This window comes from Oryzias latipes, chromosome 10 (genome assembly GCF_053564925.1).
Source record: "Oryzias latipes strain Hd-rR chromosome 10, Olatipes_Hd-rR_3.1".
NCBI classification, from domain to species: domain Eukaryota; kingdom Metazoa; phylum Chordata; class Actinopteri; order Beloniformes; family Adrianichthyidae; genus Oryzias; species Oryzias latipes.
Genome location: NC_136246.1, coordinates 10,013,284 through 10,035,721, shown reverse-complemented (window position 1 = coordinate 10,035,721; position 22,438 = coordinate 10,013,284). Strand labels below are relative to the sequence as shown.

Here is a 22,438-nt window from a genome sequence, read left to right as displayed (position 1 = left end):
GAAGCAGCAACTCTGGTTTCCTGTGTTTGAGTTCCACTTCCACGCAGTCCAACATCACAGAAAACCGCCTCGGTAACAGGGAGGAGCTCAGGAGTCTCCCACAAAAACATGCACTGTTTTGAACTTATGAAAGTTTCCAGGGGTAATTATACTTTTCTGCTATTAGTTACCCTTCCGTTTGTGCCAAGCTTGTACTCAAAGCTGGAAAAAAAAAAAAGGGCTGCATTACAGACCAATCCGTTAACAACCAGGCCAACAAGCATTCACTATAAACATTTCATTTTAAAATTGTGAGGAAAAAATATTCTTTTTTTAAGATAACCATAAATCAAGTAAAGTCCGTGTTTAAGAAAACATTTTTTTTGTGAAATCACAAATATGCCAGTCCTTCGCTATATCGCAGTTCACCTTTCATGGTCTTACTGTTTTCTATGCAGTTTTTCACAGAGCATTTTGCCCTGCCTCCTGATTGGCTGTTGACCAGTGTCAATTAATTTCCTCAGTGACTTGTCTCCTGTATAGAATGCATTCAGTTTACCAAACCTATAAACATAAATCTTTGATCACAAGCACATCCTTGTTTTAAATCTATAATACTGGGCTTATTTTTCAGCAAAGATTTAAACTTTGAGAGTTTAGAGTGGGTAAAATGGTTGCGTCTGTCTGAGAAAAGTGCATGAAGTGTGTAGTGAGGGGTTTTACAGCCTTAAAGACTTCAGTTTTTTTACAAAATAAAGATTTTATCTACAGCAGGTTATCTTTAGAACAGAACTTCTGTGATAAACAAGACAACACTATACTTTTTGCTCACTGACCAGCATTTTTAAAACGTCATACTGAGTATTACATTTTCAAATTACAAAATGAAACCAAAAAAAAATGCTGTAAAAACTGCAAAAATCTGATTTGAATTGAAATAATCCAAAGAAAAAGCTGCCTTTCACGTTAATGCCATAATGTTACAGCCCAGTAAATGACTGACAAACAGAGAGAGAGGCTGATATATTCAGGTGGGGGGCATTAAGGGTATTGGATTTCATTTTCTAACAAACCTTTTCGATCAGCTCATAGCTCTCCTCCAGTTTGAGGGCTCTGTTCTGCAGGGAAGTGCAGGCTCTGAGGTGGAGCTCCTGCCAGTGCTGATAGGACGACTCGCTGATGTCTGCCACGGCGAAGCACAGCGTACGCAGCCCTGAAATCACAAATCCTGACTGTTATCAGCAGAAACGACAACACCATTGATCCATCTGTGCTGTCAGGATGTCAGTCAAACAGGTCTATTTTAAACTGTTTCGGCTAAAATTCATTTGGAATCAGATTTCACTGACTGACTGGGCCGCAGAAAGAAAACAAAACACACAGACATGACCTATGTTTTTTTTTTACTTGGTTAATTTCTAATCTGATTCTAAAAGAAGTTTTATTTTGGAAATCTACTAAATTTTCTTCACCACGTCCAACTCATTCTTGATGCACATCAGGTTGCTTGTTGAAAATTCACCCGCTACTTTCTTAAAGCGGCTGCTCCAACCGCCAACTTGAAATCGCTGAGCTAGTTTTGGAAAGTTTCTTTTTGCAGAAAGGATCCATTGAGGAAACAGAAGAAGAGCCTTCAACTTGAGAAAAAATGGGGTCTTTACTCCACATATGGATTTATTGTGACAGTTGTTCCCACACACCATAATAATAATGCAGAATATTGACAGCAATCTACTGTCTAATGTTACATCTATTGTCTAATGTGGCTAATAAAGTTGCTCAAATGGAATATTCACATTTCTGATTACATTTAGAAAGTACCTTCCTATAAGAAATCCAGTTTATAAATTAAGTTTAAAGCAGATGTAGTTATTTTACAGAGATTGAATATAAACTTGACTCTCAAAGGTTAAGGGAAAGAGGAAGATTAAAAAAAACAGACACACACTTTAGCCTCTTCTGTGAAAATATTGTCCGACATTAAACTGATCATTTGCTTCATAACGGTTGAGAACCGCTGCTCTAAACAATATGAATCCACAGCCTCATACATTGAATTGTTAGGCATGTTGTGTCAAATTAATCTGCCTTTTATCATTTTTCTTCTTCAATGTCTTGACATCTATTTTTTTAAAGTTCTGATCCAAAGTTACCAAAAACCTGACTCAACCACTGTCAGCCACTTTCCCTCTTCTGCCATTTTCAGCTCTTCCTTAGTGCTTGTCACTACAGGTCTTCACAATATGTCCTAAATGTTATATTTAGCATACATCCAATATCTTTCATGACTGCGTTTTTCTGGAGTTTCACAAGGTGGCAGTATAAGCCCAAAAACCCCATCTCTGCAGCATTTTTCCACAAAGACTCTGCCCCACATTTCCCTCTGTGGCTGTTCAGTTGCCACAGATGATGGAGGTGATCACTAAACGATGAATTTTGAAGAAAACATAGAGGGGAAAGGATAGCTTGTGCTGCTGTCATAGCTAAAGAAAAAAGGCCTGTGCAGCAAATTTCTAGCCTGCAATAAAGCCATTTGAAGAAAGGGGGCAATGTTAGTCCACTCACCTTCAGTGGCAAACTGCTCCAGGTGCTTTAATGTGATCTCTTTGTACCTTGAGCTGTCGGCCAGACGGTCATAGATCACAGAGTCCTGGAGGGAAGAAAAACACAAAGGTTAGCCAAAACCAGAAAAGAAGCACGGAATACCTTCTGCTACTTAAGAAATTAACATCCAAAGATTGATTAAGCCTTTAAAAAATGTATAAATTGATTCTATTTGCATAGAGATGTTTTTCCGACTTGCTCTGCATTAAGCACATAAATACAGACTGGCAATAAATCGCATTTAAACCAATTTGCAGAGGGAAAACACAAAAAGGTTTATTAGGAGCTCCATGAGAACATTAACAAGCTTTCTGGAGAACATTCAAAGCTTTTCAATCAGTATGGTTCTTCTACATCAAAGCAGAACAACCAAGAACATGTAATGAAATCATCCCAGTTCTGCTCTTCATAAGGTGTCACACTGACTTTCCCTGCTACTATTCCATATCTTTTGCTTCTGGAGATTAAAGAGTGTGGTGACTCGGGAGGATTATTGTGACTGTGTGAAGAAAATCTGTGCACGGTTTCTTATGTGTGAGATCCAGTGGTCTTTATCTTGGGGCTTATGGAAACGGCTTCCTCAAACGAGGCAGTGAAGGGAGCAGAGCACCGTGGGTGTGGCGGTGATGGCGACGGGTGACACACGTTGCCATGGAGATAGACAGACACTTACAGCTCCTTTGCAGTAGAGGCGGATCTTCCCAGATGGTGTGCGGATGATGACCGACATCCTTTTCCTTGAACTGAGAGACAAAAAAAACAGTCAAGAGCAAATAAGGAAAATTATATTAACTATGAAAACATTTTACACTGTCCAAATGTTTAAAACATAAATTTAAGAGGGCCACACTTAAGTCAAACAACAGATTAACTGACAAACACAAAATAAAACGTTTATTCCACTGTTTTTTTTTTAAACTGACAGCAGGGATTGTGAAAGAAGTACCTTGTAAACTCCAGTACATGAAGCAGTTCGTACTTTTCTTCTGATCCGAGCTTAGAAAAGAAGAAAAAAATGTTTAAAAAAATAATTTAAAAATGAGACCTTTTCACATCAGATTTCTAAGAAAACCTTTCTTAGGAGTAAAAGTCAATCTGCAATTCTCCTCTCAACAGCCTTTATTGCAACTTAAATGTGTTCCTCGGTTGCCTCCACTGAGCTGATGGAAGGAGGATAACAAGTTGAAATTCAATTAACTTCCTTAATTGTGAACACAGGAAAGAGTGATGGAGGATATGCTTAAAGCCTTACAAGGTCTAATACAGATTGATAAAGAGGATAATCATTTTAGAAGCAGGTGTTTGGATCCAAGATCCCTTTTTCTCATTTATTTATCATCATTTCAGGTGGTTAAGTCAGAACGTCTGAAGCAGTTGGGGCAGCTGGTAGGAAAATGTCCACCTTTCCTTCTCAAATGGAGCTGTTGTGTTTCGCTTTAAACAACACACCTCCATTAAGTAAAGTCAACTGTCTGTGATGTTCCTCGTTTCATTTAACGGGCCTATACCATGCTATTGTTAAGCCTTTTATAGTAAATTATATCCATGTACATGATATTATACCATGGTCCGGGTGAATACTCGATTCTGATTGGCTGCTGGGTGTACATAAAAAAGTGATAATCCACAGGATAACCGCAGGGTGAAAAAAGAAGTTCCGGTCACCTAGCTTAAATGTTTCGTATCACTGCGCCGGCTTCTTTAAAACAACCTTTAGCTTCATCATCTGGACAAAAACAAGTGGTAAGAGGAGAACTTTCTCTCTGAACTAATGCTTTATTCAACCCATTGGAAAGATCAGCATATATATGTATATCGCTTTATATCGCCGAATCTTGACTGCAGCGGTGGTGCGCGCCGGTTTTTGTGAGAAAGTGATCCATATTGGGGAAAAAACAAGAATTAAGGACTAAAAACTGGTTACTATTTATCTCTTATGTAAGTGACCATAGTATAAGCAGGTTAATGGCCTTCCAAGTGTGCATTATCACTTTTTAACGCACTGGTTCAGGCTTCCACAGCGTGCGTTAAAAAGTGATAATGCATACTTCGTTGGCCATTAACCCTTACATATATCATCTTAGGCACACAAAATAACTTTTTTTTTATTAAATATTAGTTATTTAATACGAGTTATTTCAATCCCGGTAGTAAGACAACTCAATCTTTGAGGCACCGGCTTTCGCTCCGAGTGGGTGTCGCCCATTTCATGACGTCAACTTAGAGCTTGCCTTAGCAGTGTGTCTGCGCTCTTGCCCACGAAAACAGACAACATCCGAACTTTTGCAAAGATGGATGTGCATAGATGTGCATAGATCTATGCGTCATAGAATTCCCACCGGGTACAACCCGGAATTTAATCATTTTTCCTCCGTTATCAATTTTTCAAACAGTTGGCACTTCAGTAAATTAAAAAGGACGTCAACCATACACCAGTACCAAATCCGAGTTCAATGGTTGCACCTCTTGTTCATAGTGTCTGAAAACATCCAGTCTTCCTTTATCTTAACCTGCTACATCCCTTTCTGCATCACCACTTTGTCGGAGCCGGTCGCAGCTACTGTTGGGTGGTAAATGGTAAATGGCATATACTTATAAACCGCTTTTCTACCTTCTTCGAGGCCACACAGTCACTCCCACATTCACATGTAGGGACACTTTAGGGTAACCAATTAACATATGAAGCATGTTTTTGGACTGTGGGAGGAAACCGCAGAGCCCTGAGAAAACCAACACATGCACAGGGAGAACATGCAAACTCCACACAGAAAGGACACAGCCGTGATTTGAACCAACAAAAAATGCTTTTGTCCAGATGATCTGGACAAAGAACACAAAGTAGATTGTTTCCCTTCATCCAGCTTACCGTGGTGTCGGTTAAACTCCAGAAAACACAGATGGATCTCTCCATTACTACCTGGATTATTGACTAATAGACTGATTACAGTTACTGAGACTGAAGAGCTATGTGTCTGGAATGGTGGACAAAAGCCCTGTAAAGTTCAGTACTGTTACTATTGACCTGTTCACACCTCATACCATCAGTCTTCTAAAAGAAAAATACTCAAATGACGGCAATTTTTTTTTTCATCAGTAGAAACAGGAGGTAGGCTTTTTTCTGGAACAATAACTGATGTCATAAATTTCCATTTAACAAAAGAAGTAACTGTAGATTTTAGCAGATGCAGGGACAGAATGACAACCATATCCATCCTGGTGGAGTTCAGGTGAAGGTGATGAAGAACTGCAGATTTTGGGGCATTCAGGGAGACTCATCTTACCATCTCCACGATGACGCTGTCTGGTGTTCTTCCAGAAAACACAAAACCCAGGTTTTGTGCCGCTCTCACCAGAGCTCCTTCATCTTAAAAGAAAAAACACACAAACACACTTCAAACACACGAAAATTAAACATTTGACAAAAGTTGAATCATTGTGTTCACAGCACTGAGGAGACGTAGCACCGTTGAATTCCTTTTTATACTGCCAGAATAACAACTTTTTTTTAAATGATAGTTTTGTGACTGTGAACATAATGACCCTTTTAGAAGCTTGAAAAAATAGTAATTTTTCATTTTTGTAATGTTTGCTAAAGTGGTGATTTTGAAAAAAAAAAGTCACCGTTATAGGTCAGCTCTTTATGACTGATTCCATGATTGCTACTGCATTACATTAGTAACAGCCTCGCAGCTAAAAAAATAAAATAATAAAAAGGCTGTTTTAATATTCATAAGCAATAATGATGGTTTTAAATATGTATTTTTGACCCTTTTCATTTGAAAAAGGATTTGGAAAACTCTGCTGTTCTCATTTGCCACCCCTTCAAAGTCGTCCACCCCCCTACCACCCCACGATGTAGAATGTTCTAGCTCTGCCACTGGACTATAGGCTGTCTTATCAGTTGTACTGAAGTGCAAAAGCCACATCGAGATTCCAGCTAAGTTGATGGAATTAAAGTGACATACAGCAATCAAAAGAAGATCTGCTCTTTTGATTTTCTTGGCTCTCGTGCTTATGACTAAATGAGCATGAAATGTTTGGCTGTGAAAGCTATGTACATTTCATTTACGGTGCATTAAAGGGTCTATATCATACAAAAACAAGGTTTTGAGCTTTTAAGTTTATTATAAATGTTAATTCCTCACAAAAAAACAACCCCAAAGCGATATTTTGATCTGTTCATGCAAAAATCTGCTCTCTGAGCACCAGCCCCTCCCAATCCACAAAAACGAGCGGTCCTCACATTGTGACATAGATCAGTGAGAACCGCCCCTTCCAGGAAGAGTCTGCACTGCCAGCACCACCTCAAGGTTAACAAAAACACACTCTTTCTCTGCAGAGCTAGCAGTGATTGGCTAAATCGCTTCCCTTTCATACGCACATCCATCTTTGCTAAAGTTCGGATGTTGTTTGTTTTCGTGGGGCAAAACCCAGACCGGCTGCCGAGGCCGGCTCTAGCCTGACGCCATGAAATGGGCGGCACTCACAACGAGCAAAAGCCGGTGCCTCTGAGATCGAGTCGTCTTACTCCCGGGTAGGAACATTAGCTGCAAAAATAACTCATATTTGAATAAAAAATGTGTTCCTTAGCATGCTAAAGGTAATATATGATCATATATATGAATATACTTTACTGTGAAAGGCTTAGTAATAGCATGATATAGGCCGTCTAAAGTCTTTTAATGGAAATGGAATAGAAAACATGTCTATTGGAAGGTTTTATTTCACTAAGAATAATAAATCAGAATAATAAATTGGTTTTGAACCAATTTACACCAATGTCAATTGGTTAGAAAGAAAGAAAATATATAACATGTAATATTCAAATGAAGATACATATAGGAGCACAATCTATTGAAAAAAGGGAGTAGCAGTTTCTGTAATCCTTGTCTCACTTAAGGAGCAGAAAGTACCACCAGGGCTAATTCTTTTCTATTTTTAACCACAGCTCAAGTGCATGTGTGTGAGAGTGAGAGTGTGTGTTAAGAGCACTGAGCTCATACTGTAGCACTGCATCCTACAATTAGCGTCAGCTAGGGGCCCTGACTTGCTGCTCATTTATAAATTAAACAAAGAACTAGTTGTGGAAATGGTGGATGCTGTGCAGCACGCTTCAACCTAGTGTATGTTTTGTGTTTTTATAATACACTTCAAAGACCACAAGTTACACAGTGCAACTTAAACAATATCAATGCATCTAAGTAAGATTTATTTGCAGGCTTGACACATAAAAAAGGAAAAACTTAACTGCAGAGAAAAGAAACTAAAGCCTGAGCAGAAACAGAGAGTCAACAGCCTCCTTTGGTGCAGCAGCTAGATTTGGGTGGGTGGAGGTACCTGGAGATGCTGCTTGGTAAAGGATTTTTCCATCGATGCGCTCAGGTACTGCGGTGTGGCAGATGGCCATCATGCTCATGAAGTCCAGGATAACAGCAGCTGTAGGCTACACAGGGAAGAAAGGACACTTTCACTTTTAGCTGTCTTTAAGAAAAAGAACAAAAACGTCTATAATGAAGGGAGAGACAAAGGGCAGAGGGTGACCTTCCTCAGCAGATGTCAGCAGCCACATTTACCAGAACAGACCAAATACATGAACAGATTTTCTACAATTAAAATAGAACTTTTGGCAGGATTTTTAACATGTTCTTGTGACATTTTTTTGACTATAGTGGACACATATTGGAAAACTAAGGTTAAAATTGAATTTCTGATTTTTTCTTTATTCAAACTGTTGTGAAACAGGAGCGGATGAAAAAAAGGCAGTTTGAAACAGAATGTAGTTGTGACGTCGAAAATACGCTGAGCGGGCCTGAGCTCCCTGCTTTGCTCCATTCTGTTTGATCCGCTTGCAGACAAATAGATCCATGTACGTCTTTGTTTTCCTCATCTGAACTGGAATCTGAATCAAAACTGTACGACTGGAAAGCTAGAGTCAAAGTTTTAACGAACTCCTGTCGCTCTGCAGAAATTATGTCCTAGAAATCAACACAGTTTTGTTTTTTAATTGTGTCTAAAAACAGCATAATCATTATGAAAAGACCACTGAGAATGCTTTTACAATAGATCAAAAGATGATTAGAGTGGGACTTTAACCTAGCAACAAAAAATAACAAGTATTTGATATTCTTAACAGCACATTGCTTTAGAAGAATATTCATTATGTAAATACATCTCCTCGTCAGCAGATTTGCTTTATGTAAACACACCATACAGTAAATGTCAATCAGTTGTTTTTTTACTTCATGAGGGTTCTGCAACACCGACACATTCTGCATGAGAAGGCAGTATACATGTCAATGTCAACTAAAGATTGAAAAGCCGGATTATCTGACAGCATCGCCCTGGTAGGTCTACTCTGAGCGGAAATCCTGAGAAAGCTCGGACAAGTTTCTTTACTGTTATACTTCTAACACTATTTACCTAGCCCTAACTTTATTTTAAATAATGAACTTTTTATATTTTCCCCCCACTGTTTTAAAAGTACAAAATGTGCAGCTTTGATTTAACACACAAAAACAGACACATCCAAAGTGGGAACATCCATCCATCCATGTTTCAAAGGGAGGGAATAACACAAGAACAGCACCTACATTAGCCTGGAGGACACATTTACGAGCCCAGAGGAATTTTAGGAACTGCTATAATGCAGGAAATCCACAGTAGCTCTCACAATTGGAATCAATGTTTATTAGTAATAGAGTATTCTGCATTTAGCTCTAAGTTCAAAAGAAAAAGAAGCGTGAACACAGCTTTGCTCCGATGCCACAATTAACAGCTAATACCATGACGCACATGATGCTAGCATCATCCCCCCTGAGTGAGGGGTGACCCCATGTCATGTCAGCAGTGGCAAAGCCGTCATCACTTCAGACGTGGTCAGTGTGGAAAAATCTGAAGGGCCACAAGTAAAGGAGGCGGAGCCTGACATGCCAGTGAGTAAACAGCCCACCCCGTTATCATGGGGAAAGAACCAGAGGGGGCATTTATGAATGTCAGGCTGGGTAAATCTTCACTTCTGTTCTGTCACTGCCTGAACACAGAATTAGCATCACTTCCATAAGCAGACAGGCAGTGGTGGGGATTAGCAACATTTGAATAAGAAGCCTCCTGATGGGTATGAAGTGGTTCCACTGCAAGAACATCAGGTTCTAAACTGCTGTTTACCAAGACTTCCCACTTTATTCTGCAGCTGAGTTTAAAATGGACTTGAGGTGTTTGAAGTGATCAGGAATGTTACAACTGGATATTATTAAAAGAAAATGTGAGCATTTTGTAGAAAAAAAAATAACTCTTTGCTATTGGAAGAGGTCATAAAGAAATATGAAAACGTTAACTGAAATGAGTTTCATGAAGCTTTACAACCACAGACCAGAGGATTACAACCCTGGCTTTCAAAACCGCAAAGGCTGTGGTTGCCAATTAGCAGAAGGTATTAATATAAAGCAACTTGAGTATGTGGAGCCATCAGAACAAAGCAAACACCACCTTGAGATTATTACTGTCCCCAGGCGGTAACGCTGTGTTTAATTAGAAGTGACATTGTGCCTCCTCCACTCTGCTCTTGGGTTGAGTCATACAAACTCAGACTCTCAAGCCAATCAATCATTCCTCAACCAACTCGCGAGAGCAGATGTTGCTAGGTGTTCCTCTGAAGCTCTATGAGAGGTGACAGGTGCTTGAATTTTAAGACATTTTAGGTCTTTTACTTTCTGGAGCAAAGCAGTGCATGATGAGGTTAGTCCTGATCCTGATGGCAGGGCTGATGTGAGAAAACAATAATCCACACATCAAACTGACTTTATTCTAATTTCTAAATACACCGCTGAGCAAACATGTCTGCAACAAAACAAAAGGCCATGAGACAAGACATAGTTGAGGATCATTCACCAAACTTCAAAAGAAGAAGGAAAAACATATAGACTCAACACCAAAAGCTTTACATTTCTTCCTGGTTTCTCTCAGAGTGGTGGGATCCCTAAGGTTACTTACATGATTACTTTGGAGGTTTTCCAGTAAGCTTGGGTCATTAAATCCAGCCTCTTCTGACGACTGCGAGCTATGGCTGGAAGGAAGAGAAGCTTATGTAAAATAATAAAATAGACCACAGAACACAAACAGCTGAAAGGGACAACATGGGAAATAAATTAATGAACAGTATTTTAAAAAGATTCTGACAACAGAGAATCAATTGACGACCAGTTAAAACAGAAAAAGTGTTTCTTAGGAACAGGGAGATACAGGTACTCGTGTAGCATAAAGCCTCCTTAAAGATGGCAAAAAATCTTCCATTTCCATTCATTTTTACAAGAAATACTCAATGGTTCCTGATAAAACTCTGATGATACACTTTTTGGAATCTTAAAGGAAGCTTTTGCATCTAGGAGTTTTACTTTAACTCTAACATGAAACAAAATTAATTACTATAACATAAGAACTTAGCTCAAAATAGAAAAATTAAATTCTTAGAAAGACAAAAGGTAAATTTTTGTGTCTTGAAAGACAAAATTCTACTCATTTGGTGATTTTGTGAACAAAAAAGCAGAGGAAAATGTAAGAAGAAATGTAAATAATTTAGTTTTAGAGGATGTGAAAGCCAATGTGAAAAGGCATTAAAGATTCATTCACCAACCAAGTCAATAATAGGTTTATAAAAATGTCTCTAGTTTGATTTATAATATCACTACAGCCAAATATTAAACATTAATCAACATGAACGGACCTTCTGTGCTAAAACAATATTGACATTAACTAAATTAGATTATGCTAAAGTAGTGAACACTTTAAAATCCTGATGTTTTAATCAACAACATAATCATGAAAATTGGAAAAAGAAAAAAAAAAAAAGAGTGATTTCAGAGGACTTTGTAACCTGAACCTGTTTATGTTTTGTAGCCATTCTCGCTCCTTCAGCTTATCCTTCAGTGGAAGAACATAACAACGCAAGCTACATTTTTTCTGTTTTCTTCATAATCTGATTCTGACGGAAGTTTTATTTTGGAAACAGTAAACAGAAGAAGAGTTAAGAAAGATCAAATCTAAAAAAGAAAAGAAAAACTGTGAAAGTTTTATGGGACATTAAACTGGTCTGTGGACTGAAAAGCGTGGGAACCACTGCTTTAGAAGTTGTGGACGACAGCTTTGCTGTTTGATAAAAGAGCCAACTTAGGCTTCCATCACATTGGAGGTATGGAAAATCCTCTTTATATAAAGCTGCTAAAAACATTTGTCTATGAATCCTCGACCTCTAAGGTTGAAATCATGTCTAAGGTCAATGGAGCAACAATATGTGTTTATCAACTGTAAATATATACTTAAGGCTATGTTATGTCATAAGGTTTTCCACCCAAAGATGCACAGTTCTACCATTGTAGCAACAGAAGCACTCCTTTTTCCTGATGAAAGCAGTTAAGCACAGACTGGATGAGAAGGCCTACAAGCTATTGATTATCTACAGGCATACAGGGCTACAGTCGCTATGGGAACGAGGGCTTCTAGCTGTTTACAGTCAATAACCAGGGATCAGATCCAGATTGAACCAATGACCCAATACGTTGTCCTCTTTCAGGAGGATGAAACGAACGTTGAACTGATCTCAGTGCCGGTGGTCTCCATCGGCAGCCTGGTCTATACCGTAACTGCTGTTTCAGTGATGAAACTCAACTAAGCTCTTGAAATGTAATTGTATCAAATTTGAGATGAAAACTATTAACATACTTGCACGGTTACATGATCAGTTAAATTCAGGATCTGGTTTTACAGTCAATTTTAGTTGTTTCACTTTCTCCTGAGTTAGATAAGCTTGCAAAAATGACTGATAGGTCATAGTGAGGGCTTAGAAGAACAGTAGATACCACAATTATTGCACTCTCTCTGCATACTTAGGTATAACTAAACATTAGTTTTCTCTAGGCATCAATATGGATGCATAAGCAGCAGCATTATTTTCATGTTCGAGGACACGTGTTTGCTACAAGCTAAAAAGAAGAAAATAAATCCTTAAAAAGAACGATGGAAAGATGCTTAAAAGCACAAACTGAAGACTTCAGTACAACACACTTTCAAAACAAGCCAAAAACCCTCATGCAAAATAGATAAGACACTCCCATGCTGCAGATCTCTCTGAACACTGAAGCAGATGGATCTCAGAAGTGGCACTGCATGAGTGAGTGAGTTCTGTGTGAGGCTGTAAGCTTTATCTGCAAAATGGTTTTCTCCGGAGAAGCACACGGTAAATGCTCAAAGATGCACTCAACAGACCTGCGGACACGGCTGTGGATAACGCTTGATCATTTGCTACAGACTAGTCTGTCACATCAAAAGGCGCACACATTGATTTCAGTCACACACAACACATCCTGAGAGCTGCACAAACAAAGAACACACACCGAGGTATTGGGTTTAGATCTCAACAAGGTCAAGCAGCACTACTACATCACAAAAGCAGGGGAAGTGAGCATGGCTTCAAACCAATCATCTTACCAATCATCCTCTGCAAAACTACCCTCCTCACCCTCAGGGGCGTGGCTGTCAGAGCGAAGGTGAAAGCAGACAGCATCATTGTGAGTGTTTCACATAAATAGTCTGTGGGTTTACATGGAATTGGCAATGAGGATGATGGATCAGATACAAGCTAGTTTAAGCAAATTGCCTGATCACCAGTGCTGTCCAGTAGAGCCTAAATGCACCTTCATGGGGGGTTGACCTGTATGGGTGCTGCGTGTCTTTGGGTCATAGAGAGGAGCGGTCATCTTAAGTGGAACACAGGTGTGTCTTGCAATTCCCTTGAGGCTCGTGCGACCACTTTAAGGTTGCACGAGTGGCGTTTGCAGTAAATGTGATGTAAGGTATTCTTAAGGCTGAGGTAAGTTATTATAACCTATGGGTGACGCTGTCTTATGGTGCCCTGAAACCACACTAGTTGTTGGTAAGGTGTGGTACTGGCTCCTTATTGACGGTGCGCAAATGCTGCAAGCATGGGATACATGGTGATACATAAGTGCCTTTGAGACACCCGTAGGATGCCCATACAAAGTACACTCTGTCTAAAGTCCCCAATTCTAACAGCAAGGATGAGCGCATAAGGAGCAACTCCACTTTATATTCTGTTGTTTAAGGTGAGAATAAATCGTGCTGAAAAAATACAGATCCAGTTTTGCCCCAATACAATCCAAATGCAAGCCAAAATGATTTCAAATTTTAAATTAGTGTAAAAAAACAAATAAACAGAAAATGGATAAAAAGTTTGTTGCGATTTTAAATTACACATATATAATCTGTTTAAGCGAAGTCTGACTGAGACACTGAAAGTGCGGTACATTATTTTGTGAATTATTATTGTCTGAAGTCACAACTAAATTATCAACAATGAATCTAAAAAAAAAGTGTTTCAGGCAAATAATGTATCATGATCTGAAAACAAGACATGCAGGGGTTTGTGAAGAAGTTATCTATGATCCAAGCATTTTTTCCTGTAAATCTTGGACCTTCAGTAAGAACAATATATGGTTGTTTGCATTAATACAAAGTCATTTATGGAATAAATGTCATTACTGCCTAAAAGCATTAAACAATCATAATCAGCAGTAAAACGTAACTCGACCTATTTTGCTTCCTCACCTTCTCCAGCTGACTCCACAAAAATATGCTTACTATCTAGACCTAACCCAACCACAAAGTTCCTAAGAGCAACTCTAACCTTCCAGCAACTCTTTTTCAGATTTGGACTCCCCTCCAGCTAAATTAATTGGTGTCTAAAACCCTGGGGGGGGTGTCTTTATTAATTACAGCAGCGCTTCATTTGTGGAGAGTCAGGGGGCTTGCTGTGTGTGCTGGCACTGAAATACAAGTCACACTCCTCAGCCAGGACAGTCTTCATGCTTGAAGATTTGATTTTTCTCAAAGATGCATTTCATCTTAGGGTTTAGTGAAATGAGAGAGCCTTTTGCTGAAAAATAAAAACATGTTTAGACATTATCGTTTGAGGAAAAATGGATGTAGCTTCAATTCTTCACATTCTTTGAGTCTGATGACTGAAAGGTTTGACAAAATGAAATGTGATAAATAATACATAAAGATGAAATGAAAGCAGCAGAGATTTTAGGAATTATCACATCAGGATCAGGATGATGTTGTCAGCTACCTGAGAAAGCTTACAGATGCTTCAAGAGGGAAAAAAAAAGCTCCAGATAAAGCACTCTTTCCTCCAATCTGCACTCCTTCCATCTCACTTTTAATTGAATACTAATAGGATTAATCATGTAGTGTCACGCCTGCACTTAGGTCTCTGAAGAGAGTCTGTTCTCCCACTTGTTTTGCATCCACTGAGGCAAATTATCCCGGCACAGAATTGAAACCGGATGAGAAATCACTGGGGCTCAATTTATTTCAATGTAAAAAGTAACCTAGCGAGATTTCGTGTCTAAAGCCGAGGAAAACGTTCACTTGCGAGCCCTTTGAATTTTTGACATAACAGTGTTGATAATTGGATACTGCGTGTTTATATTTTTCAATAGCTTATTTAGTACCAATCCAGCTGCTAATGAGACAGAGGGAGGAATGCCAGATGTGTGGCACACTCTTGAGGGAGAGGACGATGTTGGGGGAGGGAAGAAATAAAGAGGAGAAAACCAGCACATACCCATAGGCCACACCAGCGACGGTGCATTTCTTAAACTGCATCACGTTGCAGGTCAGTGTTCCCGTCTTGTCAGAGAAAATGTACTTAACCTGTAGGGGCAGGAAAACAGTTCGAGGATGGAGGGGATTCGAAATGTGTTCAAATAATTGAGTGTAAATGAGAACTGGACTGAGTGACTCCTCCTCCCGGCATTCTAAACAGGAAGTGCCCGCTGCTTCCAAAAAGCCAAAATCCCTTAGACATCTTTAGAGAAATAAACAGCTATTACTAAGTCCATTTATTTGTCAGAATAACCATTCTTGCTCTGATACTTTATTTTTTTTAAATAAAGTGGCAGAGCAAGAACAATTTAGCAAGTAATAATTAGCAAGAATAATTTTGCAAATCCTAATTTACAATTTGTCTTTATTGCAAGTTATTCAACTTATAAACTGGCCAATCAGATGCCTCAATAAACGTAGATGGTCTCACGTTGAACGTTCAAAACATTTGATTGGCATATTGCCCCCGATCCCGCTTTCAAGTGGTATGGGTGTGGACTTCCAACAAGCTCACTCCTGATTGGCCAGAATGGGCCGTCGACTCAGATCGACTTGGATAAATCACTACTTACTGACGTCGTGTAGCACCAATGTGACGGAGTCCATAACATGAAAAAAATGGCATCTGAAATTAATTAATTTGGTTGGAACTGGAAATTCTGTGGGTGACATCCCATTGACTCAGTCTAGTTATCTTTTACAGACAATGGTTTAAACTTATAGAAACCCTGAGACTAAACTTTCATTCTGAAGCTAGATTCGGAGTGTGTGCTTTACTTGGCCTAATTCTTCATTCAGGTTGGAGGTGCGGGCCATAGCAGGCGTGTTTGTGGGTTCATACAGCATATCTGTGTCCTGGAAGAAAACAGAAGAACATCACATCACGCTTCACCTATAGGCACCATTTTTAAAACAGAGACACGATGAAAAGAAAACCACAGAAAACGTCATCACTTCAACACTGATGGTTCATCTAAAGGAACAAACAGCTGGAAGAGAACCAACAGCCTTGAATTGATAAATTGATTCAAAAATCTTTCCTAATGTAGCATAATTTTGCACATGTTTTTAAGTTTTGATACTTGATGAAATTTTGCTATGAAAATTCCTGAAACAGTGTTGTGTCTACTTTACTGATATAGTATTATGTTTTATTCATATGAATGGCTTTTATAAGTAACATAATCTGCATATAGTTCAGATGACTGATCTGCATTTGCCATGTTGATTTCTAAAATAGTTATTACTGACGTAATACTTAAGTAATTCATCTTTGTCATGTGCTTTATCGATATCTTATGATTTTTAATTCTGTCTGATAAAAACTGGGAACCGGATATTGATAAATCATGTAATAAAATGGTTATAATATAACGGGGTGGGATTATATAAGTTCGCTTCCTTCCACTCCCTTTCAAGCAATATTTATTAATATGTCTAATTATCCTAAGTTTGATTAGTTACTGTATGAATGTATAACCGATGATTATATTGCTGTTGTGTATTATTTCTACTTAATTGCTTGAAATAAACCATTTCAAATCAAATCAAAAAAATGTTGCACAGACAGTTCTTACAAGGACTTTTTAAAAAGTTTAAAGAAAAAAGAACCTAAAATAACTTAACGAAACGAAAAAAAAGAGAGTTGGAGTTTACCTACTTACTAAGGTTAGGTAATGCTGGGACATTTCAAGTCTTCCATCACATGCTTCTTACTTCTTATTTTTGAGATTAATGAATAGTTGCCATTTTAGAGCAATAGGCTCTAATACCGTTATAAGCAGTCTTGTTTCTCACAAATGAAGACAACCTTAATAAACCTTTGGAGTCATATTTCAGACTGTGCCACAACCAGGATTCACATAAAACTGTATGGTAATGCAATGTTTTGGTCTATTTCAAACACGTTAAAAATCAAACTCAGATAGCAAAGAGTCAAGAGTGTAAAGGATATTATCTGTACAAAACCGGACTGCTTATTCACAAAAGATTGCTCAGCTGGGAACTTTATTTCCCTTTTTTATCAAACTTTAATAATGCTACAGTTCTATTTTTGAGCAATGTTAATATGCTGTCTTTTCTTTATTACATGTGATAGATGTTCTAAGGCTTGCAGGAGTCACAAAGCTCAAAATTCATTTTTCTCTCAACATCTGAAAGATTTTCCGGTGAAGTGTGAAAAGTTGAATTTACAGCAGACTCCTTGTTATTGTAGTTTTGCCTCAATTATTTTATAAGCATTCAGTATGGTAAAAATATTCAGTTGATAAATACATTCATACGAAACTGAAAAGAGAACTTTTCCTGAATTAAAAAGAACAGTCGGAAAATAGCCACAACAATATTTTTTCTAGGTTGGATTTATGTCCAATTTTATAAACGTCACCTCTATCTATCTGCACAAGCTTGCTGCATTCATTAAACTGTTTCTGTTTCTTGCAGTGGGACAACCACCATGAAAGTATGATTTGTAGGAATGCATTGATCAAAACAAAAGGAAAACACAGTGAAGACATAAAAGAGTTTTAGATTCATGAAGACTTCAAAGCAAAGTTGTAAATAACTTGTGTGGTGCTCGGGTTTATCTCTCTGTGTGGGTTTTTCCTCTGTTCTGTGTGTGCAGCTCCTTTCACAGCTCTGTACAGTACATGCAAGAATAGACTAGTTCCCCGATACGGCAGTGCGCGTTGAATACTAGGAAAGGTCATAGGTGAGGACCTCATAAAAGTGTGGAAGGCAACGATGGCAGACGCCATGGGCCAGTTTGAGGCCATTGCTGGGTTTTCAATGGTAAAACGGATGCAGATTTCTTCAAGAATGGATGGGGAAGGATTTCAGTTGCCATTGAGATGAACTTCAATGCCATTATTTACAATGGAATAGCCCCAAAATATTAATTTCAGTGATTACAGTCAAGTTTCAATGACCTTAAAGTATTTTTTTATATATTCATAGCAGTCTAGGTAAACTCTGGCAGTATAAATGATAGTATACTTCATGAATCATGGTGGACGGCCAAAGCTTTACACCATCTGTCCTACTAACCCAACCATCTTTTAAATTATTCTGCGAAAGGATCGAGTAATTGTTTTGTGTCAATGCTGAGAAGTTTCCTGTAGCATTTTGATCTGTCAAAGAATTAGAAGAATCGTGTATGCCTGTAATAATTAAAATAAATCAAATCAAAGATAGTTCATAGGATATATTTTTGTCTTCTACTGGTTCTATAGATCTCAAGGGTTGTAAAGTGTAGGATTGATTTTGAAAAAGACAACTAATCTAGTTAAAATCACGATTTATAAGTATAAATTCTCCAGTTAAGTCATAGACCTGTCAAGGTCTAAGACTGATCGACTTGGATCGATTAAGTTGATCAAATTTAGTCTATGGCAAAAATTCCATGCATACCTTAATTTCTCTTTGTCTTTCTTGGTTGGGATGCATCTGAATCATATTTATAGCATAGGCAAGCACCCCCAGTTTATTAACGGGCCCACCAACGAGCAAACTGCATTTCCACTGATGATCCGCTAATTTCTGTTTTTGAAAATGTATCGTATTTGCGTTTTGGCTCAGCGGTCCCCATGTTTTCTATGAGGCCTCAACCTTTGACCCTGCGCATGTGCAGTCATTTGTGTGAACTGGTCTATTTGACATTTACAAATAATTACATTTAACATCCATGCACAAAACTGAACCAAACAAAAGAAATTGCTGTACATTTCAGATTTTCAGCTTTTCTACACTGTCTTCAACTCACCCAGTTGATGAAAAATGCTTGGATGAATTTGATCACTTCCAACGTCACCAGCAGACTGATGGGTATCAGGTTATTGAACAGGATGATGAAGGTGAGGAAGTTGAGGCCGAAGTTGGCCGCCCCGCCATCTATCAGAGAAAAAGTTTTTGACAGGTAGGGGGGGTTACACACAGGATGTTCATATGTGGCCTTTTGCAAACATCAGTGAAGGAATGCCCAAAGATATTTCCAGCTAATGATCAACATTATCCCAGTTCTGAGAACGAGTTGGGTTAGTCTAATGCATTAGCTGGAATTCAAACTTTTCTTCCACCCAACCTCATCCTTTTCTAACTCGACCGATTAGCAATCCAATTAAAGTCCCAAAGACTGAAAATAGCAAACAGGGACTTAAGTATCTTATTAGTGTCACAGCAGCAGCCTTGGCATCCAGCATGATCCAGGCAATAAGAGACACACAAAGCACTATGCAAAATAACGCTGGTCCCACAAAAGCCCCAAACAGCTGGTAATGGTTAAAATATAACCCCACTGACACCAAACGTGAAAACAGGAGGGATGTGATTTACCTTTCCTCAGCTTGCAGGAGATGCAAACGTTACCTTCCTCAACCCAAGCTTGCAGTTTAGCTTTGCGGTTGAGAGGGCCAGCCCTTCCCCCTTACAGACTGATTGTGGAACAAAAGACTGAACCAGGAAGTGGCAGAATGAAAGCTACTGCTACCACAACACAGAGGATGGAAGGGTGTTTCTGGGCCAAAACATTTGAGGGAGGGGGACAAACATGTCAGATGTGCTCAAGACAAAGGAGGGAGACTCTGTCCTCTGCACATTTATAACCAGAAAAAGTGGAAAAAGGGGCAGGTGGATCGTGTCAGTACGGTTTATAGTTTATTTAATAAAGTATCCTTAGAAAAAACAAAAACTTTAATCTTTAATTTTTCTTTTTTTTTAATTAGATCAACTGATTACATTTTCGGGTAAATAAACAATATTTTTTATAGCAGCACATTAAAATATTAAAGCGATAATGCCTGAAATGCCATTTTTGTTTAATTTTGTCCCCGATTAGTACTGTATTTAAAATAATAGAAAAAATACATCAGGTTTTGCTCCTCAAAAGCATGCTGGAGGCAGAACTAGGACAAATACATTTTTAGTTTGAACTCACCCTGCAACCATTTTTCTATCAGACACCAGAGCTTCTTTGAGACCAGTGCACATAAACTCTGAGTTATTTATAGGTCTCTAACCACTAGAAAGGCTTGAAAGGTTATAAAGCTGTTGCACACATTCAGACATTTCTGTAAAAGCTTTTTGGGCAGGTATACATGTGCAGAAATGTTCATTTTGCACAGCAGTTCTGGCTACTTTAGACCATTTTCTCAAAAGAAGATTTATTTTTATTTTTATGAATCAATCTTAATATTGATGATAGGATTCCACCTCTCTCTTCTGTCCCAGGTTGGATAATGTGCATAGTACAAAGCCTCAACAACTCCTTAGGAAAGTTAAGATGGACACTTGCTTTACAACTGACACGTCTGTGGTCTCTTTAATGTTTAGATCTTTTAGGTGACACTTTGGGTATCAATGAGGATGACAATGAAAGTTTTACAAAAGCTGGAACAGTGCAGAGCATGTCAGCTGTAAACCAAGCTTGTACTGACTGGGACACAGCCTGTCAGGGTTAAGAACAAAGGCCTGTGTCACGATAATCACTTTGCACACCAAGTTCAGATGGCATCCCCACAGAATGTCTCAATGCATGAGCAGTTTGTGTCAATTCATATCAAAGAGCAAAGCACCGCTTTGTTTTTGTATTTTGATTTTACAATAATAAATCAATCGTTTTTGGTCTTGACCACCACCCTTTCCATGAAAAACGCACACAGGAAGGGAGTCATGAAGAGACTGTAACATGTCTGGGGTTCAGGCCATCAGCACTTTTAACCCTTTAACACCGGAGCTTTATCTCCAGTGTTTACATTCTTTCGCAACAGTAAGTATTTTCACCATTGACGCAATTGAAAGTTTCCGTGGATTGTGAAGCGGAGAAAAGCAGCCTTCATTGATTTACAACACTTAACAGTAGTGAAGTGTCGATCCAATCCACGTAAATAAGCTGATTGTGTCACAGAAAAAGCTGATTTTCGCTGATCGTGTAAATGTTCAAAGATTTACTTTATGTCGATTGCAACATATTCAGTGTTATGCCCGGTTTATACTTCATAAAAATTAGCCTTTGCTGATCCTATAACGTCCAAACCACAATCGTGCAGTCTAGTTTGCACTAAGGCCGGCTGGTTTCCCTTGAAAACCTGAGACTGAGTGCTGTTTTTACTTTTCAAGCCTGATGCGATTGTTGATTTGGTATTTTCAACATGGATGACATCTTGCTTATACACTTACTGCATTGCTGAATGTGCAGGTACTCAATGAGGCAGAGGAGGAAGTGGTTTGTTTGTCCACTGTATCTCGCCATCTTTATCTCTATATCTATCAACAGTGGAGCAAAAAAGTATTTAGTTAGTCACTAATAGTGCAAGTTCTCCAAGATGAGAGAGGCCTGTAGTTTTCATCATAGGCATACCTAAACTATTAGAGACAAAATGAGAAAAATAAACCCAGAATAGATTTTTGGATTTTTGAACAATTTATTTGTAAATTGTGGAAAATAAGTATTTGGTCAATAACAAAAGTTCAACTCAATAAAAACTTTGTTATATACCCTTTGTCAGCAATGACAGCAGTCAAATACTGTGAGTCTTCACAAGGTTTTCACAAATTGTTGTTGGTATTTTGGCCCATTCCTCCATGTAGATCTCCTCTAGAGCAGAGATGCTTTGGGGCTGTTGCTGGGCAACACGGACTTTCAACCCTCTCCAAAGATTTTCTATAGGGTTGAGATCTGGTCACTGGTTGGCCCCTCCAGCACCTTGAAATGCTTCTCATGAAGCCACACCTTCATTCCCCTGTCAGTGTGTTTGGGATATCTGTCACGCTGAAAGACCCATCCGTGTTTCATCTTCAAAGCCTTTGCTGATGGAAGGAGGTTTACACTCAAAATCTTACGATACATGGCCCCATTTATTCTTTCTTTTAAACGGACCAATCGTCCTGGTCCCTTTGCTGAAAAACAGACCCAAAGCATGATGTCTCCACCTCCATGCTTTACAGTAGGTTTGGTGTTCTTTGGATGCAACTCAGCATTCTTTCTCCTCCAAACATGACCAGTAGAGTTTCTTACTAATAACTTCTATTTTGGTTTCATCTGACCATAAGATATTTTCCCATTCCTCTTCTGGATCCAAATGCTCTCTAGTAAACTTTAGACAGGCCTGCACATGTACTGGCTTTAGCAGGGGGACACGTCTGGCACTGCAGCATTTGAGTCCCTGGTAGTGTAGTGTGTTAC

At 38.7% G+C, this 22,438-nt stretch overlaps 1 protein-coding gene across 5 annotated transcripts in view; it reads right to left on the bottom strand.

Annotated features, from left to right (window-relative positions):
* The window catches only part of atp8a1 (ATPase phospholipid transporting 8A1), a 121,810-nt gene that overhangs the window by 55,827 nt on the left and 43,545 nt on the right, over positions 1 to 22,438 (bottom strand). For 3 of the 5 annotated variants that reach the window (XM_023958984.2, XM_023958985.2, XM_078953533.1), the window contains 11 exons: positions 19,022 to 19,149; positions 16,039 to 16,116; positions 15,221 to 15,309; positions 13,063 to 13,107; positions 10,573 to 10,645; positions 7,921 to 8,026; positions 5,865 to 5,947; positions 3,530 to 3,579; positions 3,257 to 3,326; positions 2,545 to 2,629; positions 1,053 to 1,192 (listed from right to left, as the gene is read on the bottom strand). In XM_023958984.2, coding sequence (XP_023814752.1) covers positions 1,053 to 1,192; positions 2,545 to 2,629; positions 3,257 to 3,326; positions 3,530 to 3,579; positions 5,865 to 5,947; positions 7,921 to 8,026; positions 10,573 to 10,645; positions 13,063 to 13,107; positions 15,221 to 15,309; positions 16,039 to 16,116; positions 19,022 to 19,149 — 947 coding nt within the window. The remainder of the gene's footprint in view (positions 1 to 1,052; positions 1,193 to 2,544; positions 2,630 to 3,256; positions 3,327 to 3,529; positions 3,580 to 5,864; positions 5,948 to 7,920; positions 8,027 to 10,572; positions 10,646 to 13,062; positions 13,108 to 15,220; positions 15,310 to 16,038; positions 16,117 to 19,021; positions 19,150 to 22,438) is intronic. The other 2 variants (XM_078953532.1, XM_023958987.2) reach the window with 1 other exon arrangement.